General features: G+C 43.4%; 1 protein-coding gene across 1 annotated transcript in view; it reads left to right on the top strand.

The window, feature by feature from the left end:
- The window catches only part of PSMB4 (proteasome 20S subunit beta 4), a 414,203-nt gene that overhangs the window by 20,385 nt on the left and 368,777 nt on the right, over positions 1-25,041 (top strand). Inside the window, exons 2-3 of the mRNA XM_044079370.1 lie at positions 268-414; positions 20,190-20,271. Of these exons, the coding sequence (XP_043935305.1) occupies positions 268-414; positions 20,190-20,271 (229 nt within the window). The remainder of the gene's footprint in view (positions 1-267; positions 415-20,189; positions 20,272-25,041) is intronic.

Here is a 25,041-nt window from a genome sequence, read left to right on the forward strand (position 1 = left end):
TTATTTTCCATAGACATTACTGCAGGAGAGAGGAGTACTTTTATGGGTGGAGCTTTGAAGAGAATTAATAGTAAAATAATTTTTTGGACTGTACCAGAATCATTTGAGTTCAGTATGTGTGCATTTGTGGCCTTATTCGCACTTTTTCACATGTTTTTTATGAGGTTTTTTTAGTTTGTCTCGCATAGTTTTGTATGTGCAGTTTTCCTAACTTAATTGGATCAATTAGTATTTATCTGATGAAAGTCTTATTTCCTCTTTTTTCAGAATTGATGAGGAACTTCTGGGAGATGGTCATCACTACAGCCCAAAAGCTATGCATTCCTGGCTCACACGAGTCATGTACAATCGGAGAACCAGAATGAACCCACTTTGGAATACTGTAGTGCTTGGAGGTTTTTATAATGGGGAGAGGTATGGCAAATCTAGTGACCATGTCTTTGCATGCTTTATATATGATGAATTTAGCTGTTAATCTGTGTGAATGTAAGAAATGGGAGTACTGACAATGTTCTTCGTGTTTCACTGTTGCAGTCATCACATTTGGGTTATCTGCTTGCAGTAGCCCTCAGTCGGCCTGATTAACAGTCTTGAGTCCTGCATCAGTTGCTTTCTCTTCTTCCATGACGTCAGGTCGTCGGGTGTAAAACATGCAGCCGACACCATTACATCAGTCTTTCTTGCCATGTGGAGCCCAAAGCAGAAGCAGTTTGCAAGTGCCGGTCGACTCCTGAAATTTTCGTTTCAGTGCTTCAGAACCGAAGTCTTCAACTAAAGCTAAGTACCCCGTTGGTGAAACTTTTTCTTGCTCTTTACCGATCTATGTCAGTAAAAGTTAATAATTGCATTTCTTGTGGAAAGCAAATACCTTCATTCGTACTGTATTCCTCACCTAGGCCCTGACCACAACGTACCTCGCTGTCAGTTTTGTGCCTTATTTAACCAACAAACTATCCATCGTCTGTATATTTATGCTTCTAAATATTTCGGTTCTCTGTTCATTTATCCAGATATGTCGTCTGTTAGCCATCAGACTACCAGCATTCTGAAAAAACGCAAAGATAAAGACAGAGACAGACAACCTAAGTCCAAAGCTGTCGACAACTCTTCTCCTGAGCCAGTTGCCAGTTCGCGGTACTCAGTGAGGCGCTTTCGCATTCCCTGATACCCACTACTTCTGATTCGCAGCCCTCTACTGAGACCCATTCGGAGTCGGGTATGCCTCGAGATGCTTCAACTGTGGTCTCTACCTTGGATGGGTCCGGAGCCGCTGTGCAGGCACTGGTTTCTGAGGGTGTATTCAGTCCTATGGACTTGCATATAAAACCAACGCCACCTTCTTCTTTAAGGCCTTAAAGCTCGAACCATGCCTAGAAAACAGACGCCCAGGGCGCATGCTCGGCTTCTAGGCCTAAAAAACAAATAAGAATGGCTGAAGACCTTATAACTTTAACCAGGGGAAGCCAACCATCCCCTTCTAAGAGACCTAGGACTGAATTTGTTTATGAATCTTCTGACCTGGATTCTGAAATTTCTGTTTCTTCTGATGACCTGGATTTACCCTTATCTGTTATGAGGATTCTGATGCAGAGGACTCTATTCCCTCTGCACCCCCTCCAGAAGAGTTCTCTTTTGGTGAAAACTTGCATACTCTTAGGGAGTATTTCCACTGGGAAAGCCAGGATTACTCTGATTCAAAAGAGAGGCTTGGGGATTTCTTACTCCTGCCTCATCACAGGCCTTCAGCTATCGCTCCTGTACTAGACATAGTTGATGCCTTTTTGGACTCTAGTTTGACCCCTGATTCTTTGCCTCCTGCACCCAGAAAACCAGATAGATATTACAGGGTTTCTGATTCTCAGAAGTTCCTTTTTAAAAATCCTACTGCGGATCCTGAGACTATTTCACAGGGACCCAAGGGCATTAACGCTACTACTGCCAAAAATCCTACCCCTTCTGATAGAGACTCCAGGGTGCTGGATAGATGGGGTAAGAAGGTATACAATTCTGCAACCTTGGCCATTAGGGCCTTAATTGTCAGTTTCATTTGTTAAAGTATCAGCAATATATTATTGGATTGCTTAAACAGAAAATGATGATTCCTGACTGTGCTGAAAGTAAATATTTACAGGATTTAATGCATTCTGCTGAACAGGTTGGAAAACATACTTTGCAATGTGGGTTTGATTCATTAGAGGCCTCTTGCAGGGCTGCTGTCACTGGCTCTGTACTTAGAAGGCATGCTTGGCTTAAGGAACAATCTTTGCCAGATCATGTTAAAGCTAAATTGTTGGATGCTCCCTTAAATCAGGACCGCCTGTTTGGCAACAGAGCAGAAGTAGTTCTTAAAAAGATGGAGAAAAAAGCTAAATCTATGCAAACTGTTAAAAATTTCCTACAAGTTCAGCCTCCAAGATTTAGTAGGCATTGGTCTGCTAAGAATTGGTCCTTTCCTGCCTCTTCCAGGCCTTCTCAACCCAAACCCAGAACCAGCAGAACCCCCAGGTTTCAGTCCGAGGGTACTCACAAGACTAAGCAATGGGGGGATGTCCTTCAAGGATGCATCTGCAGTCCTAACATATGGGTTGTCCTGCCTCAGGCAGCCCTTCGGTCGGCTGGATTCCAAAGTCTGGGTCTGGCCTCGGCTGATGTCGCACTTCACCCGACGTCATAGCTGCTGTTTATTGGGTATAAAGGCATCAGCCGACGCCATTTTCCTCAGTCTTTCTTGCCGCGTGCCGAAGCAGAAGCTGTTCGCAAGTGCGGTCGGTCAGATCCAGAGATTGCTACTACCAAGACTTCTAAAAGCTAAGTACCCCGTTGGGGACTCTTTCTTGCCTCAGCCGATGTCAGACAAAGTAAATAATTGTTTAACTTGTGGGAAACAAATACCTCATAAGGATTTCCACTCTTACTGCCTTCCTTGCTTAGGCCCAGACCACGACGTATCAGTTTGTCTAGCCTGTGCTTCCTTCAACCGACGGACACTTAGACGTCGGTCGGAGTTTGCAGAGGAGTTTTTTGGTCCCGCTTTTGCATACAAAATGCCGTCGGAGACTCAGACTACTCAATTAGCTAAAAAGCGCAAGGAAAAGGACCGCCACTCGCGGCCCGCGGTTTCGGCTGAAACCATGGTTAGGCCAACTGCGAGTGTCTCGGTTTCGGCTGAAACCGATCCCCCGGTTCTTCCTTCGGCCGAAAGCATGCCTCCGATAGCCGAGGCCTCACAGAGCATGGCTGAATCTGCTGCTGAATTTACTGCTACAGAAGCAGGCACCCAAGATTTGTCAGACACTATTCCTTTAGACATATCTACCCCTGCACGTGGGGCTGCTAGACCCCCTGCTTCTATGTCTATCAAGGCTTTTGCCAGGGCTAAAGCAGCTAAATCTTCCAAGGCCTTACCTGCTAAAACTCCTTCACATAGGCCTACCTCTAGATCCCAAATGCTCAGCCTGGCTGAGGATCTCATTTCTTTGATCAGGGGATCCCAACCTCACCCAGACAGGGCCTCTCAGCCCCCTCCAGACAAGAGGCCTAGGACTGAACCCCCGGAACCTGTCTCTACAGATTACTCCTCGGATGACTCAGACATTACAGACCCGCACGAAGGCCCATATTCTCCTTATGAGGATTCTGATGCAGAAGACTCCATTCCTTCTGCTTCTCCTCCTGAAGAATTTTCCTTTGGGGAAACTTTGCATGCTATGAAGGAACACTTCCAATGACAGGGCCAGGATTTTTCAGATTCAAGGAAAAGGCTTAGGACCTTTTTACACTTACCACAGCATAGGCCTTTAGCCATTCCGCCAGTACTATCAGTTGTTGATGATGCATATAATGATGCCTGTACTGCCCCTGATTCTCTTCCTCCGGCCCCTGCCAAACCAGACAGATATTACAGGGTCCCGGACACACATTACCATTTGTATAAGGCTCCTGTTGCAGACCCTGAAACCATTTCACAGGGCCTAAAGGTGGCAGCTGCCTCTGCCAAAAACCCTCTTCCCTCTGAAAGGGAATCTAGAGCATTAGAGAGATGGGGTAAAAAGGTTTATACTTCTGCTACTCTTTCGGTCAGGGCCTTGAACTGTCAATTTCACATGATTCAGTACCAGGAATTTTTGTTAGACCAGATAAACAAAAAACTGTCTTCTCCTGAACCTTTAGATCGCAAGTCCCTTCAGGATTTGGTACATAACTCTCAGCAGGTCAGTAACCATTCCTTAAAATGTGGCTATGATGCACTGGAGGCTTCCTTTAGATCAGCTATGACTGGAACAGTGATTCGAAGGCATGCCTGGTTAAAAGACCAATCCTTACTAGACCATGTTAAGTCAAAACTTCTAGATGCTCCCATGGAGAAACAAAGTTTGTTTGGCTCCCCTGCACAGGAGGTTCTAAAGAAGGTGGAAGAAAAAGCAAAATCTGTCCAAACAGTCAAGGATTTCTTACAGGTCCAACCTCCGAGGTTTAGCCGAAATTGGCCTTCGAAGAATTGGTCCTTTCCAGACAACTCCAGAGCCCAGAGAGGCAGAAATAGACGCCCCAGAGGCAGAGGTCAATCTAGGGGTGCCTACAGGGGACGTCAGTGGCAACCTGCCAACCAGAGAAATGCTGCCACAGATTCAACTGCAACCACTTCCACAGGGCAGACACAATGACTTGGCTCTAGTTCCGCCTACCAGGGAACAACTGGAAGCACCCTTGGGCGGAAAGCTAGCCTTATTCTCTGACAACTGGCATTATATTACAGGAGACAAATGGACTTTACAAACAATAGACAAGGGCTACAGGTTTCACTTCCACACTCTACCAAAAAAGAGAGGAATGCCAAACCTACCACCAAGCCAAAAAACAGACGCTCTAAGACAAGTCAACAACTTACTAAGGATGAGAGCTATAGAAGAGGTACCACCTATGGAACAAGGCCAAGGATTCAAGGATTTTACTCCAGGCTTTTCCTTGTACCAAGAAAAGAAAATCAATGGAGACCTATTCTAGACTTGTCCGCACTGAACACATACCTCATTGTTCCAAAATTCAAAATGCTGACCCTCCAGCAGCTTCTTCCCATGCTGGGCAAGGAGTCTTGGCTGGTGACTCTAGATCTCAAGGAGGCATACCTGCACGTCCCTATACGACCAGATTGCAGAAGACACCTCGGATTTCTTGCAGGATCAGAGCATTATCAATTCTCAGCATTGCCTTTTGGCTTATCTACTGCGCCCAGAGTATTCACGAAATGCCTGGCATCAGTAATTGCTCATTGCAGGCTTCAGAATTCAAATTTACCCATACCTGGACGACTGCCTAATACAAGCGGACAACAAGGCAAAATTAACAAAAGATTTGGAAAATGTCATACAACTGTTGCAAGCCTTGGGATACACAGTCAACATGCAAAAGTCAAGACTAGTACCATCCCAAAGGATAACATTCTTGGGTGCAGAACTGGATACATCAACTCAGATGGCTTTTCTCACAGAAGAAAAACAAAAGCAACTACCAGCCTACTTCATGACATTAACAACACAAACTCGGCTTACTGCAAGGAAAATCCTGCAAGCCCTGGGCTACATGGCATCATGCATAATATTGGTTCCACATGCCAGGCTGCATATGAGAAAGCTACAATGGTACCTAAGGAACGTATGGTCTCAACACAAGCACAGTCTAGAAGCCCAGATTCCAATAATTCCATGCCTGAAGCAAGAATTCCTGTGGTGGGCTCAGGCCTGTCAGTGGAACAGAGGCTTGCCCTTCCACAAACCTCATCCAAGCCAGACCATCACCACGGACGCCTCAGACCTAGGATGGGGGGCACACATGGTGGACAAGTGTATTCAAGGCCTATGGACCCAAGACCAGCTGAATCTACACATAAATCTAAAGGAGATGCTGGCAGTGAAAAATGCGATCCAGGCATTCAGACCACTCCTTCAAAGGGGTCATTTGCTGATAAGGACCGACAATACCACAGTCATGTGGTACATCAACAAACAGGGAGGTACACATTCATATCCTCTATGCCGGATGGCAATGGACCTGTGGAATGTGGCCCTGAATCTCAACATTCAACTTCAGGCCAGATTTGTACCAGGAAAAGAAAATTCTCTAGCAGACACCTTAAGCAGAACTACCACGGATGCTCACGAATGGATGCTGCATCCAGATATCTTCAAAGCCATAACAAAGAAATGGGGACTACCAGAGATAGACCTGTTCACCTCCCCACACAACCACCAATTGAAGAAATTCTGCACAAGAGCATACCACCCACTTGCTTGAAGGGTGGACTCCCTTTCCTTCAGCTGGAAAAACCTGACAGCATATGCATTTCCACCTCTTCCCTTGATGTACAAAGTTCTACTGAAGATCAGAGAGGATCAGCCAAGGGTAATCCTGATAGCTCCAGACTGGCCGAGGCAACATTGGTACCCGCTACTGAGAAGCATGTCTCGGACACACGCATGGCCTCTACCTCTATGTCCCTTACTTCTAACACAGGACAACTACAAGATCCTACATCCAAACTTGAAAACACTGCGGCTAGCCGCTTGGATTATTGCATAAAACAAAATAACCCAGGTTTATCCTAGAGGGTTAAGGACATTATCCTGGAGGCACGCAGACCTTCCACAAGGAAGACTTATTCAGCCAAGTGGAAAAGATACCTCATTTGGAGTGCAGCAAAGGGAGAAAATGTCTCATTGGCAAACATAGCACACATCCTGGAATATTTAGCAGAACTGTTCCACAATGGCCTGTCTTACTCCTCCATTAAGATTCATGCATCAGCAATTTCAGCAGAATACAACATGGATCCTCCTGTCTTCTCTCATCCTCTACTCAGGCAGTTCTTGAGAGGAATCAAAAATGTAAAACCTCCAAGGAAACCACCTTTACCTACATGGGATCTCAACTTTGTGCTGGAAAAGTTAACACTTCCTCCTTTTGAACCAGCAGCAACAGCAGAATTACAGTTCTTGTCTTGGAAAACTGCTTTCCTGCTAGCAATCACTTCAGCAAGAAGGGTATCTGAGTTACAGGCATTAATGGCAGTACAACCCTTCCTTATCTTCCATCAGGACAGAGTCTCTCTGAGAACTAACCCTACCTTTATGCCAAAAGTGGTCTCCATAGTATCATTGAACCAAGCGATTCATTTGCCTACATTCTTCCCCAACCCACAGAACAGGGGGGAAAGACTACTACATACCTTGGATGTGCACAGACAATTACGCTACTATCTGGACAGAACTAAGACCAGCAGAAAAACTGACCAGCTTCTGGTAGCATATGCAACAGGAAGGCAAGGAAAAGCAATTTCAAAACAGACAATCTCAAAATGGATAGGAAATTGCATTCGATTTTGCTACTCTTTTCATGGAAAGACAAACTCCTGAAAATATCAGACCTCATTCCACAAGATCTACAGCCACCACTGCAGCTTTCCTACGAGGAGTGGCTACCAAAGACATTTTAGAAGCTGCTACTTGGAGCTCCGTGCATACATTTGCCAAGCATTATAATCTTCCCTTATTCTAGATCCCGAGCAGGTTTTGCAACTGCTGTTTTGCAAGGGATCTTAACTACACCATCTTTATCTTAGTGCCTCCTCCCCCAGTTTGGCTATGGTATTCTACCCATATGTTAGGACTGCAGATGCATCCTTGAAGGACATAGTACAGTTTTGTACCTACCATAAATGTAGATGTCCGATAGGTATGCATCTGCATTCAGGATTACCCACCCTCCTTCCCCTCTGCGGTATTCCTAGGGTATTTACCCCTCTTTTAGCTAGCTGGGGGAATCTATTATGGTGTATTTGTTTGTATGTATGTATTTATATATATATATATATATATATATATATATATATATATATATATATATATATTCTTATATTGTTTGCTCTCTACTGTTTGGAATTATTTGCATTTATCCAAATTTAGCCTTCCTAGAGGGCACCTGGCATCTGGGGCAAGAAACACTGAGGAAAATGGCATCTGCTGATGCCTTTATACCCAATAAACAGCAGCTATGACGTCGGGTGAAGTGCGACATCAGCCGAGGCCAGACCCAGACTTTGGAATCCGGCCGACCGAAGGGCTGCCTGAGGCAGGACAACCCATATGTTAGGACTGCAGATGCATACCTATCGGACATCTACATTTATGGTAGGTACAAAACTGTACTTTTCCGCTCCCAAATCAGGGAGTAGTAAGACTCCCCCCTATGGAAAGCTGCCTCATTGCCTTGACTTTAAAACTTCCAAGCACTTCTCAACTGACTGCTCCTTTAGGGTGAAAGATTGGTCTGCAGGCCAAAAACTGGGAACTCGTTACCCAGGACAAATGGGTTTTAAATATAGTTTCCCAAGGATACAGATTTCACTTCCACACATTACCAACCCCGGTTGGCCAGATCTACCCCCAAATCAATGGGCAGAGGCTCAAAAGCAAGTACTCTCTCTTAAGCATAAAGGCTATTGAAACTGTACCAGAAGAAGAAGAGGGACAAGGTTTTTAGTCAAGAATTTTCCTGGTACCCTTAAAAGACCATTCATGGCGTCCTATCCTGGACCTTTCTACCTTAAACACTTTTTGGTGATTCCCAAATTCAAGATGCTGACTCTTCACCAGCTACTTACGCTAGGCAAAGATGCCTGGTTGGCAACACTGGATTTAAAGGAAACCTACCTGCACATCCCAATCGGGGAATCTTGCAGAAGATACCTACACTTCAAAGCAGGCTACATGCACTATCTGTTCTCTGCACTGCCCTTTGGCTTATCTACTGCGCTCAGGGTATTCACAAAGTGCCTAGCATCTGTCATTGCATTTTGCAGGCGAAAAATTCAAATATACCCATACCTGGACGATTGTCTAATTCTGGCAGAAAGCCAGGACATACTTTTGAATAATCTGGCATTTGTACAAAAGATGCTAACTTGTCTGGGGTACACCATAAACGAAAAGAAGTCACATCTGGTACTCTGTCAACAAATTGTATTCCTGGGAGCAAGCTTTAACTAACTTCCCAGATGGCTTTTCTCACGCCAGAGAAACAAATTCAGTTGACAACCTACTTCAAACTAGTGGCCACGAAAACCCTATCTGTAAGGCAAATACTGCAATCTTTGAGGTTCATGGCCTCCTGCATTGTCCTAATTCCATATGCAAGACTGCATATGAGGAAACTACAGTGTTATCTAAAAAGCCTCAACATTCTCAGGATCTAGAAGCAATGATTCCTTTCATACCTTGCCTATGCCTAGAGTTTCTTTGGTGGGCAGAGGCTTGCCACCAAAACAAGGGACTACCATTCACTCTACCCCCTGCCGCCCAAACCCTAACAGACGCATCAGACTATGCATGGGGGGCTCACCTGTCAGGGAAGTGCATTCAGGGTAAAATGGGACCCAAGTCAAATGCACCTGCATATCAATCAAAAAGATATGTTAGCTGTACAGAATGCTCTGACAGCCTTCAAGGACCACATTCTTCCAGGACAATTAATGGTAAAGACGGACAACACCACTGTTATGTGGTACATAAACAAGCAAGGGGGTACCCATTCTTACACCCTCTGCAGACTAGCCATGGCATTGTGGAACACAGCCTTGAGCTACCAAGTGCATCTACAAGCTCAATTCCTGCCAGGAAAACTAAATACACTGGCAGACGGACTAAGCAGAAACCTTATGGACCCACACGAGTGGAAACTGGAACCAAAGATTTTCAACATGTTGACAAACAACTGGGGGAGCCCAGATATAGACCTGTTTGCCTCCCCCCAGAACTACCAATTGGACAAATTTTGCACAAGGACTCCCCACAAACAAGCCTGGAAAGTGGATGCTCTGTCCTTCAGCTGGAAAAACCTATCAATTCATGCCTTTCCTCCTCTGCCTCTTCTCTCCAAAGTACTGCTAAACATCAAACAGGCCAAACCAAGGATGATATTGATTGCACCAGACTGACCATGCCAACACTGGTGTACCCCCTGTTGTGCAGTGCGTCACTGTTGGCACCTGCTTCTGACCCCCTACCCTGTTGTCTCAGCAGGAGAACCAGATTCTGCACCCTCCGCTTCAAATCCTGAACTTAGCAGCCTGGCTAATTACCTAAGCTCTCCCTTACCATCCCTCAGTAAACCAGTGATGGATATAATTTTAGAGGCGAGGAGGCCTAGTACTAGAAAATCTTCTGCTAAAAAATGGAAAAGATTCTGTTCCTGGAATCAGTGTCAAGGGATGAGCACAGCAGCACCCAACTTACCTCAGATTTTACAGTACTTAACTGAAATGCTTCACAAGGGACTTTCTTTTTCCTCCATCAAAATTCACGCTTCAGCCATTTCAGCTCATCATAACACAGAACCTCCACTCTTCTCTCATCCATTGCTCAGGCAGTTCCTAAGCGGGGCCAAAAATTTAAGACCACCCAGGAGAGCCCCAACTCCAGCCTGGAACCTTAACTTTTTGTTGGAGAAACTCACTCTTCCTCCTTTCGAGCCAGCTGCTAGTGCAGATTTAAAATTTCTTTCTTGGAAAACAGCCTTCCTTTTAGCAATCACTTCAGCAAGAAGGGTATCTGAATTTACACGCGCTTATGGCAGTGAAACCTTTCATCTTTCATGTGGACAGGGTGTCCCTCAGAACTAATCGCTACTTCATGCCCAAGGTGGTATCCAGTGTGACTCTCAATCAGTCCATTCACTTGCCAACCTTTTTTCCTAATCCACAGAACAAAGGGGAATGGATACTGCACTCCTTAGGTGTGCACAGACAACTTAGATTTTACTTGGACAGGACTAAACCTCAAAGGAAATCTGAACAACTGCTGGTGGCATTTGCTGCAGGGGCAGAGGGGAAGGCAATTTTAAAGCAAACCATTTCTAAATGGATAGGCCATTGCATTAATTTCTGCTATACAAGCACCATGGAAAACCTACCCCTCTGGGGGATAAGACCACATTCAGCCAGGGCTGCATCTACCTCTACAGCCTTCCTCAGAGGTTTCCCTATCAGTGACATCCTAGAAGCTGCTACCTGGAGTTTTGTACATACCTTCACCAAGCATTACCATTTGCCAATTTTTTCTCTAAATCCAGAGCTGGCATTGCCACTGCAGTCTTGCAGGGTCTTATAGCTGGTCCTAATGCTATCTAAATTCCTCTTCCCATCCTTATCTTTGGGAATCTACCCAAATGTGATGACTGCAACAGTGAAACATGAAGAACATTGTACAGATGTCCTTCAAGGATGCATCTGCAGTCCTTACAAATGGGTTGTCCTGTCGTCAGGCAGCCCTCCGATCGGCCGGATTCCAAAGTCTGGGTCTGGCCTCTGCTGGTGTCGCACTTCACCCGACGTCATAGCTGCAGCTCTTCGGGTATAAAGGCATCAGCCGACGCCATTTTCCCCAGTCTTTCTTGCCGCGTGGCGCCCGAAGCAGAAGCTGTTCGCAAGTGCCGGTCGGTCAGATCCAGAGATTACTACTACCGAATACCTTCAAGACTTCTAAAAAGCTAAGTACCCCGTCGGGGACTCTTTCTTGCCTCAGCCGATGTCAGAAAAAGTGAATAACTGTTTAACTTGTGGGAAACAAATACCTCATAAAGATTTCCACTCTTACTGCTTACCTTGTTTAGGCCCAGACCACGACGTAGCAGCTTGTTTAGCCTGTGCTTCTTTCAACCGACGGACGCTTAGACGTCGGTCGGAGTTTGCTGAACAGTTTTTCGGCTCAGATTTCACGTACATTATGCCGTCGGATCCTCCGACTTCACAAGTTGCTAAGAAACACAAAGAAAAGGACCGACACTCGCGGTCCGCGGTTTCGGCCGAAACCACGGTTAAGCAAACCGCGAGTGTCTCGGTTTCGGCTGAAACCGAGCAAGCGGTTCTAACTTCAGCCGAATCCATGACTACTACCGAGGCCCCTTCTAACCTGGTTGAATCGGCCTCTGAAATTCAAACTGCTGCTGTGGTTTCACAAGAATTATCGGACACCATCCCCTTGGATGTTTCAACCCCTGCGCGTGGTGCTGCTAGGCCTCCTGCAGCCATGTCCATAAAGGCCTTTGCCAGGGCTAAAGCAGACAAAACTTCTAAGTCTGTGCCTGTTAAGCCGGCCTCTGACAGGCCCAGCTCCAGTTCCCAAATGCTTACTCTGGCAGAGGATCTCATCTCTTTAATAAGGGGATCCCAACCTCATCCAGACAGGGCCTCTCAACCTCCTCCAGAAAAGAGACCTAGAGCAGAGCCCCTGAGCCAGTGTCCTCAGATGATTCTTCTGATGATTCAGACAATACAGACCATCCAGAGGCTCCTTTTTCTCCTTATGAAGACTCCGATGCTGAGGAATCTATTCCTTCTGCCTCTCCACCAGAGGAATTTTCCTTTGGGGAAACCTTACATGCCATGAGGGAGCAATTTCAATGGCAGGGGCAAGATTTCTCAGATTCAAGGAAAAGGCTTAGGACTTTTTTGCATTTACCACAACATAGGCCTTTAGCTATACCTCCAGTTCTTTCTGTTGTAGATGATGCATTTAATGATGCTTGCACTGCTCCTGATACTTTGCCTCCAGCCCCTGCTAAGCCCGATAGGTGTCTACAGGGACCCGGAACACATCACCATTTATACAAGGCTCCTTTTGCAGATCCCGAGACCATCTCCCAGGGGCCTAAGGCAGTAGCTTCGACCTCCGTTAAAATCCCTCCCTCTGAAAGGGAATCCAGGTCCTTAGAGAGATGGGGTAAAAAAGTATACACCTCTGCTACTCTCTCAGCTAGGGCATTGAACTGTCAGTTTCATATGATCCAATACCAGGAGTATATGCTTGATCAGTTAACTAAGAAACTGTCCTCTGATGACTCTTTAGATAAGAAATATGTTCTAGAAATGGTGCATAACATTCAGCAGGTTAGTAACCATTCTTTAAAATGTGGCTATGATGCACTGGAGGCTTCCTTTAGATCAGCCATGACTGGCACAGTTATCAGAAGGCATGCATGGTTGAAAGAACAGGTCTTGCCGGATCATGTTAAAGCAAAACTATTAGATGCTCCTATGGATAAGGTCAATTTATTTGGTTCTCCTGCTCAGCAGGTACTGAAGAAAATGGAAGAGAAGGCAAAATCTGTACAAACAGTGAAAGATTTCTTACAGGTTCAGCCTCCAAGGTTTAGCAGGAACTGGCCTTCCAAAAATTGGTCCTTTCCAGACTCCTCTAAAACACAGAGAGGCAGGAATAGGCGTTCAAGAGGCAGAAACCAATCCAGAGGAGGTGCCTACAGGGCGCCAGTGGCAAGGTAACAACCAGCGAGGCACAGACACAACTACTACCACTGCAACAGGACAATCACAGTGACTTGGCTCTGGCACCGCCTACCAGGGAACAAATAGCAGCACCCTTAGGCGGAAAGTTAGCCTTATTTTCAAAAAACTGGCACTGCATCACAAGAGACAAGTGGATTTTGCAAACTATAGACCAAGGCTACAGGTTTCATTTCCATACTTTACCAGGAAAAAGAGGAATGCCAAACCTACCACCAAATCAAAAGACAGAAGCTCTAAAACAAATAGCTCAATTAGCAAAAATGAGAGCTGTGGAAAGGGTACCATCTATGGAACAAGGAAAGGGATTTTACTCCAGAGAGCTGTGGAAAGGGTACCATCTATGGAACAAGGAAAGGGATTTTACTCCAGACTCTTCCTGGTACCAAGAAAAGAGAAAAATTGGAGGCCTATTCTCGACCTGTCCGCTTTAAACACATTCATCATTGTTCCAAAATTCAAAATGCTGACCCTACAGCAACTTCTTCCCATGCTGGGCAAGGAGTCTTGGCTGGTGACTCTAGATCTCAAGGAGGCATACCTGCACGTCCCCATACGACCAAATTGCAGAAGATACCTCAGATTTCTTGTAGGATCAGAGCATTATCAATTCTCAGCATTGCCCTTTGGCTTATCTACTGCGCCCAGAGTGTTCACAAAATGCCTGGCATCAGTAATCGCTCACTGCAGGCTTCAGGGAATCCAAATATATCCATACCTGGACGACTGCCTGATACAAGCGGACAACAGAAACAAGCTAACAGAAGACTTACAAAGAGTCATTTACTTACTGCAAGCCCTGGGATATACAGTCAATATAAAAAAGTCAAGACTGATACCATCCAAAAGAATAACCTTCTTAGGTGCAGAATTGGACACAACAAAACAGATGGCATTCCTAACTGCAGAAAAACAAGAACAACTTCCTCTCTACTTCTTGGCATTAACAAAGCAGAACCAAATAACAGCAAGGAAAGTACTGCAGGCCTTGGGCTTCATGGCATCCTGCATAATCCTGTTCCCTCATGCCAGACTACATATGAGAAAGCTACAGTGGTACCTGAAGAATTTATGGTCTCAACACAGGCACAGCCTAGAAACTGAAATACCACTAATCCCATGCCTGAAACAAGAGTTCCTATGGTGGGCTCAGGCATGTCAGTCAAACCCAGGTTTGCCCTTCCACAGCATTCAACCAAGCCAAACCATCACAACGGACGCCTCAGACCTTGGTTGGGGCCCACATGCTGGACAAGTGCATACAAGGCTTATGGACTCAAGATCAGCTGCACCTGCACATAAATCAAAAGGAAATGCTGGCAGTAAAACTGGCAATCCAGAATTTCAGACCATTCCTCCAAGAAGGGCAGTTGATGATAAGGACAGACAACACCACAGTCATGTGGTACATCAACAAACAGGGAGGCACTCATTCATACCCTCTATGCCGGATGGCACTGGACCTATGGAATATGGCTCTGAGCTACAACATTCAGTTACAAGCAATTTTTGTACCGGGAAAAGAAAACATCCTAGCAGATATATTAAGCAGAACTACCTCTGATGCTCACGAATGGATGCTACACCCGGACATCTTCAAGGCCATCACAAGGAAATGGGGACTACCACAAATGGACCTATTCGTATCCCCACTCAATCACCAGCTCAAGAAATTCTGCACAAGGACGTACCACCCACTTGCTTGGAAGGTGGACTCTCTATCCTTCAGTTGGAAAAGCCTGACAGCATATGCATTCCCACCTCTTCCTTTGATGCACAAGGTGCTATTGAAAATCAAAGAGTAACGTCCAAGGATCATTCTGATAGCTCCAGACTGGCCAAGACAACATTGGTACCCATTACTGAGGAGCATGTCTCGGGGACAATGTGGACACTACCCCTGATTCCATTGCTGTTAACTCAGAGCGGCTACAACACCCTGCATCCAAACCTCAAAACTCTGCAGCTGACTGCCTGGAACATCACATAAGAGCAACTAACCCAGATTTATCCCAAAGGGTTAAAGACATTATCCTTGAGGCCCGCAGACCTTCAACAAGAAGGAACTATGCAGGGAAATGGAAAAGATTTCTCATTTGGAGTACTGAAAGGGGAAAAGATGTGTCAAAGGTAGACATAGCCAACATCCTGGAATATTTGGCAGAGCTTTTCCATACAGGCCTGTTATTTCTGCAGAATACTACTTCGATCCCCCTGTCTTCTCGCATCCTCTACTCAGGTAGTTTCTGAGAGGAATTAAAAATGTAAAACCTCCTAGGAAACCACCATTGCCAGCATGGGACTTGAATTTTGTGCTAGAAAAATTGACACTCCCCCCTTTCGAACCAGCAGCAACAGCAGAACTTCAACACCTATCCTGTAAAACTGCTTTCCTGCTGGCAATTACCTCAGCAAGAAGGGTTTCTGAGCTACATACAACCCTTCCTAATCTTCCATCAAGACAGAGTGTCCATGAGAACAAATCCTACATTTATGCCTAAGGTGGTATCCAGAGTGTCTTTAAACCAGGCTATCCACCTACCTACATTCTTCCCCAATCCACAGAACAGGGGGGAAAGACTGCTGCATACTTTGGATGTACATAGACAGTTACGCTACTACCTGGACAGAACCAAGGGCAATAGAAAAACTGACCAGCTTCTGGTAGCATATGCAACAGGAAGGGAAGGAAAAGCAATTTCAAAACAGACAATCTCCAAGTGGATAGGAAATTGCATCAGATTCTGCTACTCCTACCATGGAAAGCAAACTCCACAGAACATAAGGCCTCATTCTACAAGGGCTACAGCCACTACCACAGCTTTCTTACGAGGAGTGGCTACCAAGGACATTATAGAGGCTGCTACTTGGACCTTCATGCATACATTTGCCAAGCATTATAACTTACCTTTATACTCTAGATCCCGAGCAGGGTTTGCCACTGCTGTTTTGCAAGGGATCCTAACTACACCATAATTTCTTCTTCCTCCTCCCCTAGTTTGGCTATGGTATTCTACCCATTTGTAAGGACTGCAGATGCATCCTTGAAGGACATAGTACAGTTTTGTACCTACCATAAATGTAGATGTCCAAATAGGAATGCATCTGCAGTCAGGATTACCCACCCTCCTTCCCCTCTGAGGTATTCCTAGGGTATTTGCCCATCTAATAGCTAGCTGGGGGGGATCTCTTATGGTGTATTTGTTTGTATATATGTACATACATGCTTATTTTTTGTGTTTGCCTTCTACTATTTGGAAACATTGGCATTTATCCAAAATTTAGCTATCCAAGAGGGCAACTGGCATCTGGGGCAAGAAACACTGAGGAAAATGGCGTCGGCTGATGCCTTTATACCCGAAGAGCTGCAGCTATGACGTCGGGTGAAGTGCGACACCAGCTGAGGCCAGACCCAGACTTTGGAATCCGGCCGACCGAAGGGCTGCCTGACGACAGGACAACCCATTTGTAAGGACTGCAGATGCATTCCTATTCGGACATCTACATTTATGGTAGGTACAAAACTGTACTTTGTGTACACTTACCATAAATGTAGATGTTCGAGTGTATTAACTGATTTCTTTGGCTATACCTCTACTCTCCTTTACTATGCTTAAAAGCTTTTTGGTGTATTTGCTTTTTTATTGGAGGTATATCCTTGTATATATGTATATATACGTTTTATTACTTCCCATTAAGGGGGCAGCTGACATCTGGGGCAAGAAAAACTGATGTAATGGCGTCGGCTGCATGTTTTATATCCCTGATGACCCGACGTCACGGAAGAAGAGACCGCAACCGACGCAGGACCCAAGACTTTGTTAATCAGACCGACTGAGGGCAACTGCAAGCAGATAACCCAAATGTGATGACTGCAACAGTGGATACACTCAGACATCTACATTTATGTTAAGTGTACACAACTGAACGTTTTTGTTACCAAAGATTTGTTTCTGGACACCCCTCAAAGTTTCTACATCCAGTAGTCCAGGTAAACTGTATTTCAGTCATCTTTTAGAAGCAGCATTCGGTGTTGTATTAAAACTGATGGCGCACACAATCCTTACACAAAATCTGCCTTTTCTAAGGCATTGTCCTCCAGTGTAGCTGTTTTCTTGGAATGCCACCTTATAATTTGTTCTAAAAGAGTAAAAGTGGCAACACTTTCTGTATGTACTCCAGTGCCAGTTTATTATATGCGAGTCATTAACGTGACATTCTTTAAAGCAGTGACAGATTGCAAATTGCCCAAGACCAAACATGTACAAACCATAGCCCCCCCCACCCCATAAGTACAAACCATAGCCCCCCCCCCCCCCATACACACACACAGACACACACATATCATTTTGGTTTTGGAACATGTATAAATGTTCGTGTTCTTATGGATTCACCTTCCTGATTAAGACAATTTGAACTGCTGTACTTGCAATTCTCTATTGCCCATACTCCTCAAATGTAAACACTTGGCAGTGAAAACCTTAGATGTCCCATTTGTAATTAAAAAAGGGGGCCACAATAAAATATTCCACGTGGTTTTACACAGATGCATACTAGTCCTTCAAAGCCAGACTGACTGTTGAATTTTATTATGACAGACTGACTGTTGAATTTTATTATGACAGAGTCAGATATTCTCAGCCATATACAGTCCCCATACCCAGCAATTATAACACCTTTTTTCCTGATGTCCTCTCAACTGACCATTAGCTGAACCCAAGTTCCCTTCCTTGTACACTGGGTCAGCCAAGCCCATTTGGAGAATATCTGGCGGAGGGTAGTCTATTTTGGTAAATCTGGTGAACAAGGAGGGGCACTAGGATTCAGCCGATGGTCAGTTATGAAAGGGGCCAAAAAAAATTAAAATATAAATGTGTAGTGTATGATGGTTGCTTTGTTGACTGTTAACTTCAGCTGTCTGACTGTGGTAAAAGCAAAGATGTAATTACACAGTGTATTTAAAGAATTTCACATAGATGCACAGTAGCCCAAGTATCCAAACTTATTTCATGCAGATGCACACCAGTCATGCAAAGTCCAACTGTTTAAACTGAACAAACAAGAGGGTAAGTTACTTTTATCTGACCAGACCCCCTCTCCCCAACGGTTACAGCCACTTTGTTGTGTACACCTTATCTAATTGTTATTTAAAAATACCTCTCAAAACTTTAGTGCAAGAATCAGATGGGGGGGGCAAAAAAAATATGAGGGACAAAGTCCCATAATCAGAGACTGATTTGTCTTGTTGATTTAAATCTGCCTTGAAGTGTAAAACACAAATGTTTATCACTATTTAATCACTATAGTTCTTGATGACTTTCCAGAAATCGCTAATTTTATGTGGAACATACCAAAAACCTGGTGTAGAATTGAGCATTCTGTGAAATCAGGGACATTTGAGAGCTATGCAATTTCATCTTTATTTCCCATAAACAATGACTGTAAGTATTCTAACTTCTGTCACATAAATGCTCATTAGTTCCGCAAGATTAGATGGTTAGTGTGCATATGACCAGATTGTAAGTTACTTTCAACCACAAACGGCTGTCATTCCTGCCCAGCTATTAGAATAACGCAGCTGTGTACAAGTCACATGACTGTGATTAAAAAAAAATATTTCAACTCTTGTCAATCTTATCACAAGAATCAGAACAAAGACACAAAATCAATGGCACACTAAATATTGCTCTTATATACTTAGAATGTTGCCAGAATAACAGATTTTGTATTGTTTTGTATTTTCTGAAAGAGATAACATATGGAAATTCTCATGTCTATTATTTAGTGAAGTAGTACAAACTAGATTCCTTCTCTAGGTCCAGAGCAATTTGCTAAGACTATTATCCAGGAGTTCCTGGACTCTAACACTCCTTCCTCTGCCCTTCTTTTCTAAGCTCTGATAATCTGGCCTTATAGCTTAGGCTATTGCTACAGTTATCTAATGACAAACATAGTACAGTTGTGTAAGTAAACTTAATGATCTGTTTGAGCACCTACTACATTGTTGCAGTAAGGACACCCTTCCTCCATCCTCTTCTTGTTTTATGTTTTTTTGACAGGATGTGGATATTTTATGTATCCTTTTGTTCTAGCATATAGCTAAAAGACTGGACTAACATCTCTCTCTCTCTCTCTCTGTTCCTCTTAGGCAAGAAAGCATTGAAGGTTTGGCTCCCTAACCACTGATTTTATAATGCTGTTCTCAAGCCCTTCAGTGGTTAGGACTCTTATAAGGTGCTCCATAGTTTTGACTTCTGTCCAGATGTCATATCCTTGGCAAGATGTAACTCATATAGCTTAGGCTAGCTACTGCAACAGTGACCTATTTGAACATTACAGTTGTGGTAGATTTACTTACACACCTATACTTTTCCTTTGCCACAACATTTGCAGACCTGCAGCAGGTGCTGAATTCATTGGCTTTGCTTATTACTAACAACTGTAGTTCAGCCTTCTTATAAGTGGGTTATAGATATGGTTAGGGCTAGTATATGAGTAAGGTGGCAATTTTGTGTTCAGTATATAAAGATGTGTTTGCACTATGTATGGGTATCCTTAAAATGATCAAAATATACTACTGTTGACATGTCACTATGCATGGAGCAAGGCACATGGCTGCCTGTTGTCTGTGTTCTTTCCTTTAACTTGTCTGACTTTAAAAGAGAATGTGAAGTCTGCTTATGTTTGCCAGTATGCATTTCCATTTGCAGTAAGGGTGCAGCAATTAACTTTGTCCACAGTTTAAATGAAGCACAGGGGATTTATTTATTTGTGTTCCTTTTGGCACTATGTATATTAAGTATTGTAAAAGCTGATTATTTTTATTTATTTATTTTAGTTTCCTAGGGTACGTTGACAAGCTGGGTGTTGCATATGAGTCTCCATCAATAGCCACTGGCTTTGGTGCCTATTTAGCACAGGTATGTATAACTGTATTCTGGATAAGTAATGCAAACATCATGACATATCTGATGTCTAATTTGTGCCCTGGTCTTTAATGAATGATTATAAAGCTCTGTGTGGGAGTTTTAAACAAAAACTGAGTGGTGTCAGAGGGAGCAAATCATGTCAGTAGATTCAAGGCACTTAATTTTTAAGTTAGTGGGACTGTCTGGTTAAAAAAAAAAAGTCCAACATCATTTTGAAGGAGCACTGTTTACAGAAATAAAATAAACTCTTCAGTGACATGCCAACATTCATTGATGGCTATTGTTCCCCCAAGGTTTTTTATACCATGAATGACCAAGGAAATTGACAAAGTGCGACAATAAGAACTCTAGAAAACACATAATGATATATGCTTCAACAACAAAAATGACAAAACAAGAGTACAAAATAAGTTTGTAAGTAGTGAAAGAATGTCCTTATTGGTACTGTCATCCATAATTCATTTTCCTTGATAGCACCTCAGTCAAATTTTCTTGGGTAAAAGTATTTTGTTTCACTTGGATGGGTGGTAGGTAAAACTCATCAGTACCTGTGCTATCAGTTGGAGTTTGGTTAGTGCCCTTTAAATGTATCGGTTATCATCTGAAGCAAGTAAAAGTAACAAGTCTTTGGAGTTGGATATAATCTTCTTACCAAATTATTGATGCAAAACGTATTGTAGTTTATTTTAAGGATGGCCTTCTGATCTTTTTCGCTAAGCTGAAAATTCATGACGTATCATGAAAGACTGAAACTACAATGCCTCATTATCTAAATTAGTGTATAGATTACTAAATTTCCATGCTAAATTTTAGAATGAGAAGGTGTCAACTAGTTCTTGCATGTGGAACATTTCACATTGAAAATTAATATGTGATTATGTAGTAGTGAAACCACAATATTAATAATAAGCTCCACTTCCAAAGAGGTTGTTTTACTTATCCATAATTCGTTATAGTTGTTTGCAAGTCATTGCCCAGTAATGATAGCATGAATACAACAAGTAATGAATTGTAATTGGAAAGGAGAAATTTGGGTGGAATGTCTTAAAATAAGAATGTGGATTTGTTTGTCTTGGGAATGTAAGATTAGACTCTTTCATTTCTTCCTGTTGTTCATCACATGCTATACCAAGGGAGTGATAGGACCAGATTCTCCTTCTCAGGTGGGGAAAGGGTTTTATTCAAGTATGTTCTTAGTGTCAAAAAAAAGAAAATGCTTGGAGGCTATTTCTGGATCTTTCTGTCCTAAACTGTTTGTGATAGTGCCCTAATTCAGAATGATGTATTTTTCCCAACATCTTGCCTCTTCTTCCACAAAGTTTCTCGGTAACACTAGACTTAAGATTATCACATTCTTCAACCAGACTTCAGGTGTGTCTCAAGGTTTTGCGTGTCTTCATCACATTATCAGATGTTCGTGTTTCACTGTTGCAGTCATTACACTTGGGTTATCCTGCTGGCAGGCTACCCACAGTCGGCCTGAATTCCAAAGTCTTTGTCTGGCGTCGGTTGCTGTCACCTCTTCCCTGATGTCAGTGCACCAGGGGTATAAAAGATGCAGCCGACGCCATTTTCTTCAGTCTTTCTTGCCGTGCGGTGCCCGAAGCAAAAGCAGTTAGCAAGTGCCGGTCGGCCGACTCCTGAGATTTTCGAAACTGAATTTCAGATCCACAGTCTTCAGTAAAGCTAAGTACCCCGTTGGGGAAACTTTTTTTTTTCTTGCTCCAGACCGATGTCAGAAAGTTAACAATTGTATTTCTTGTGGGAAGCAAATACCTCATAAGGATTTTCACTCTTACTGTATTCCTTGCCTAGGCCCTGACCACGACGTGCTATATTTAACCAATGCACTATTAAGCGTCAGTACGATTTTGCTTTTCATTACTTTGGCAGAAGGTTTAACTAGATAATGCCGTCGGAACAGCTGACGACCGGAGTTCATAAAAAGCACAAGGAAAAAGAAAAGGCCAGGCATCCGAGGTCCAAAACCGACAAAGTCTCTTCTAGGCCGGCCGGTTCTCAGTGAGGAGCTTTTGCAGCCTCTGACACCCGCTACCTCAGAGCCACAAGCCGCCTCAGACTCCCATGTGGAGACAGCTAGGCCTCTGGATACTCAAGGTGTTGGGCCTTCGGAAAGTAATCCCTCAGATGGGTCCGGAGCCACTGAGCAGGCATCGGCTTCTGATGGTGTTTTCAGACCTACACAGCTTTATATCAAGTCAACTTCAGCATCAAAGACTAAAGCAGTTTTAAAGACAAGAAAACAAGTACAGCATGCTCCAGGACAGACTTCCATGCCTAAGAAATAGATGCTCAAAATGGCCGAAGACCTAATTACTTAGATCAGAGGCTCCCATCCCCCTCCTGATAATAGGGCCTAGGCAAGACACTGAATATGATTCCTCTGATCAGGTTTCCATTTCCTCTGACTCCTCTTCAGAACAGGGATACTCTATTCCTCCCTATGAGGATTCTGATGCTGAAGAATCTATTTCTTCAGCTTCTCCTCCTGAGGATTATTCATTTGGGGAAACCTTGCATACCATGAGGGAGCATTTCCACTGGGAGAGCCAAGATTATTCAGATTCTAAGAAAAGGCTCAGAGACTTTCTTTTACTTCCTCAGCACAGACCTCTTGCTATTCCTCCTGTTCTAGACATTGTAGATGATGTCTTTTCAGAATGTCCTTATTGGTACTGTCATCCATAACTCATTTTCCTTGATAGCACCTCAGTCAAATTTTCTTGGGTAAAAGTATTTTGTTTCACTTGGATGGGTGGTAGGTAAAACTCATCAGTACCTATGCTATCAGTTGAAGTTTGGTTAGTGCCCTTTAAATGTATTGGTTATCATCTGAAGCAAGTAAAAGTAACAAGTCTTTGGAGTTGGATATAACCTTCTTACCAAATTATTGATGCAAAAGGTATTGTAGTTTTTTTATAGATGGCCTTCTGATCTTTCTCTCCAAGATGAAAATCCATGACGTATCATGAAAGACTGAAACTACAATGCCTCCTTATCTAAATTAGTGTATAGATTACTAAATTTCCATGCTAAATTCTAGAATGAGAAGGTGTCAACTAGTTTTTGCAGGTGGAACATTTCACATTGAAAATTAATATGTGATTATGTAGTAGTGAAACCACAATATTAATAAGAAGCTCCACTTCCAAAGAGGTTGTTTTACTTATCCATAATTCATTACAGTTGTTTGTGAGTCATTGCCCAGTAATGATAGCATGAATATAACAAGTAATGAATTGTAATTGGTAAGGAGAAATTTGGGTGGAATGTCTTAAAATAAGAATGTGGATTTGTTTGTCTTGGGAACCGTTTTTGCATCATTGGAATAAGAGAGATGATTTTTAGAAGTTAACTCTGTAGATGGCTGAATATGTTTAAGCTTAATGTTAATGAAAAGAAATTTGTGCACATTTGGATATGTGTTTTGTTGTTGCTTTGTTTCTGTGACAGCAGTAAAACCGTTATTTAAAAAAAAGTGTCTCTTGCTAATTTGCATTGCTGTCTTGGCTGTTTCTGAAACTTTGCTTGCACCATATTCCTGACTCAGAAATTGCACCACTGGGATACATCATCCTTTGCTTTGGTGGGGAACATGAACCAGATGGTGGTGGTGATATTCTTTTCACCACTCCAGTCTTATGTGCTCTTTAGATCCTCCATTAACAAGATCATATGACCTTCTTTTGCCTTTTTCTTTGTTCTTTTCTATTCCTGTGCTTCTGTTCCTGAAGATGCTGTGCATTTGCTTACTTCCAAGATTAAATCTGAGATTCTGACTAGATGGCAAAACCTCAGGATCTGTCATTGGAAGTTTCATCTTTATCACATGTAGGTCTAAGATAAGCAGGTATTAGTCAACCCAGTTCACAAAACACTCAAAGGGCACATTAGCCTCTCTTCTTAGTGGCCAAGAATCATCAGATCCCTTCAGCTTCAGTTTGAAATTGTACTCCTTCAGAATGGTCATTGGCTCCTTCACTTACTCTAGCTGTCTTTAGAACAGGTCATTCCATTCTCATTTCTTCTCAGATGTATTTTCTAGGCATAACTCATTTTTCTGAGGCAGTCTTCCTCTTCCTTATTTGTCTTCAACTGTTACTGTGATTGAGAAGAAACAGGTGTTACATTATGTATTTAAAAAAATGCAAGTGTGGTGCTATGGTTCTCCACCCCACCACCACCACCACCAACCCAAGATGAGCACAGCAGGTGCCTAAAATTGTTTGGAGAGTTGGCGGCCTAGAGTTTGCTTTGCCACCAACCCAAGTTCAGGAACAGACTCAAGCCAGCAGTAGGGCTGACCAGATAAGGTGAAGCGACTGATGGCCAACTGTCCTACTGGTGGTGGTGTGGGGACCTCTGGTGGAGACCAGGAGCTTCATGGATCATCTTCGCAGATAACAGGTGGTGGTGACGGCAGTGTTACTGACATCATTAGAGCTTGATTGGCTAATGTAAGAGTGATGGCTTTCAGCTGTATGTGCACACGTGTTGTGGATCCACAGCACTCCATGATTGCAAGTGAATATCATCCAGATCAAATTCTGGAAGAATCGTGGAGGGGGGGTGGGGGGGCACAGCACTCATTTTCCAGACTGGAGCAGAGCTGTTGCTAGTTATGGTTACCGTGCCATCAACCAAACAGAACAACTTTAGAAGTACTGGGAAACACCACAGAGGACAAAGTAACTAATGATGGCCATGCACCCCAGATAGGATGGGTTTCAGCAGAATAAC

This window comes from Protopterus annectens, chromosome 8.part0, assembly GCF_019279795.1.
Source record: "Protopterus annectens isolate FY-2018-M chromosome 8.part0, PAN1.0, whole genome shotgun sequence".
Taxonomy (NCBI): domain Eukaryota; kingdom Metazoa; phylum Chordata; order Ceratodontiformes; family Protopteridae; genus Protopterus; species Protopterus annectens.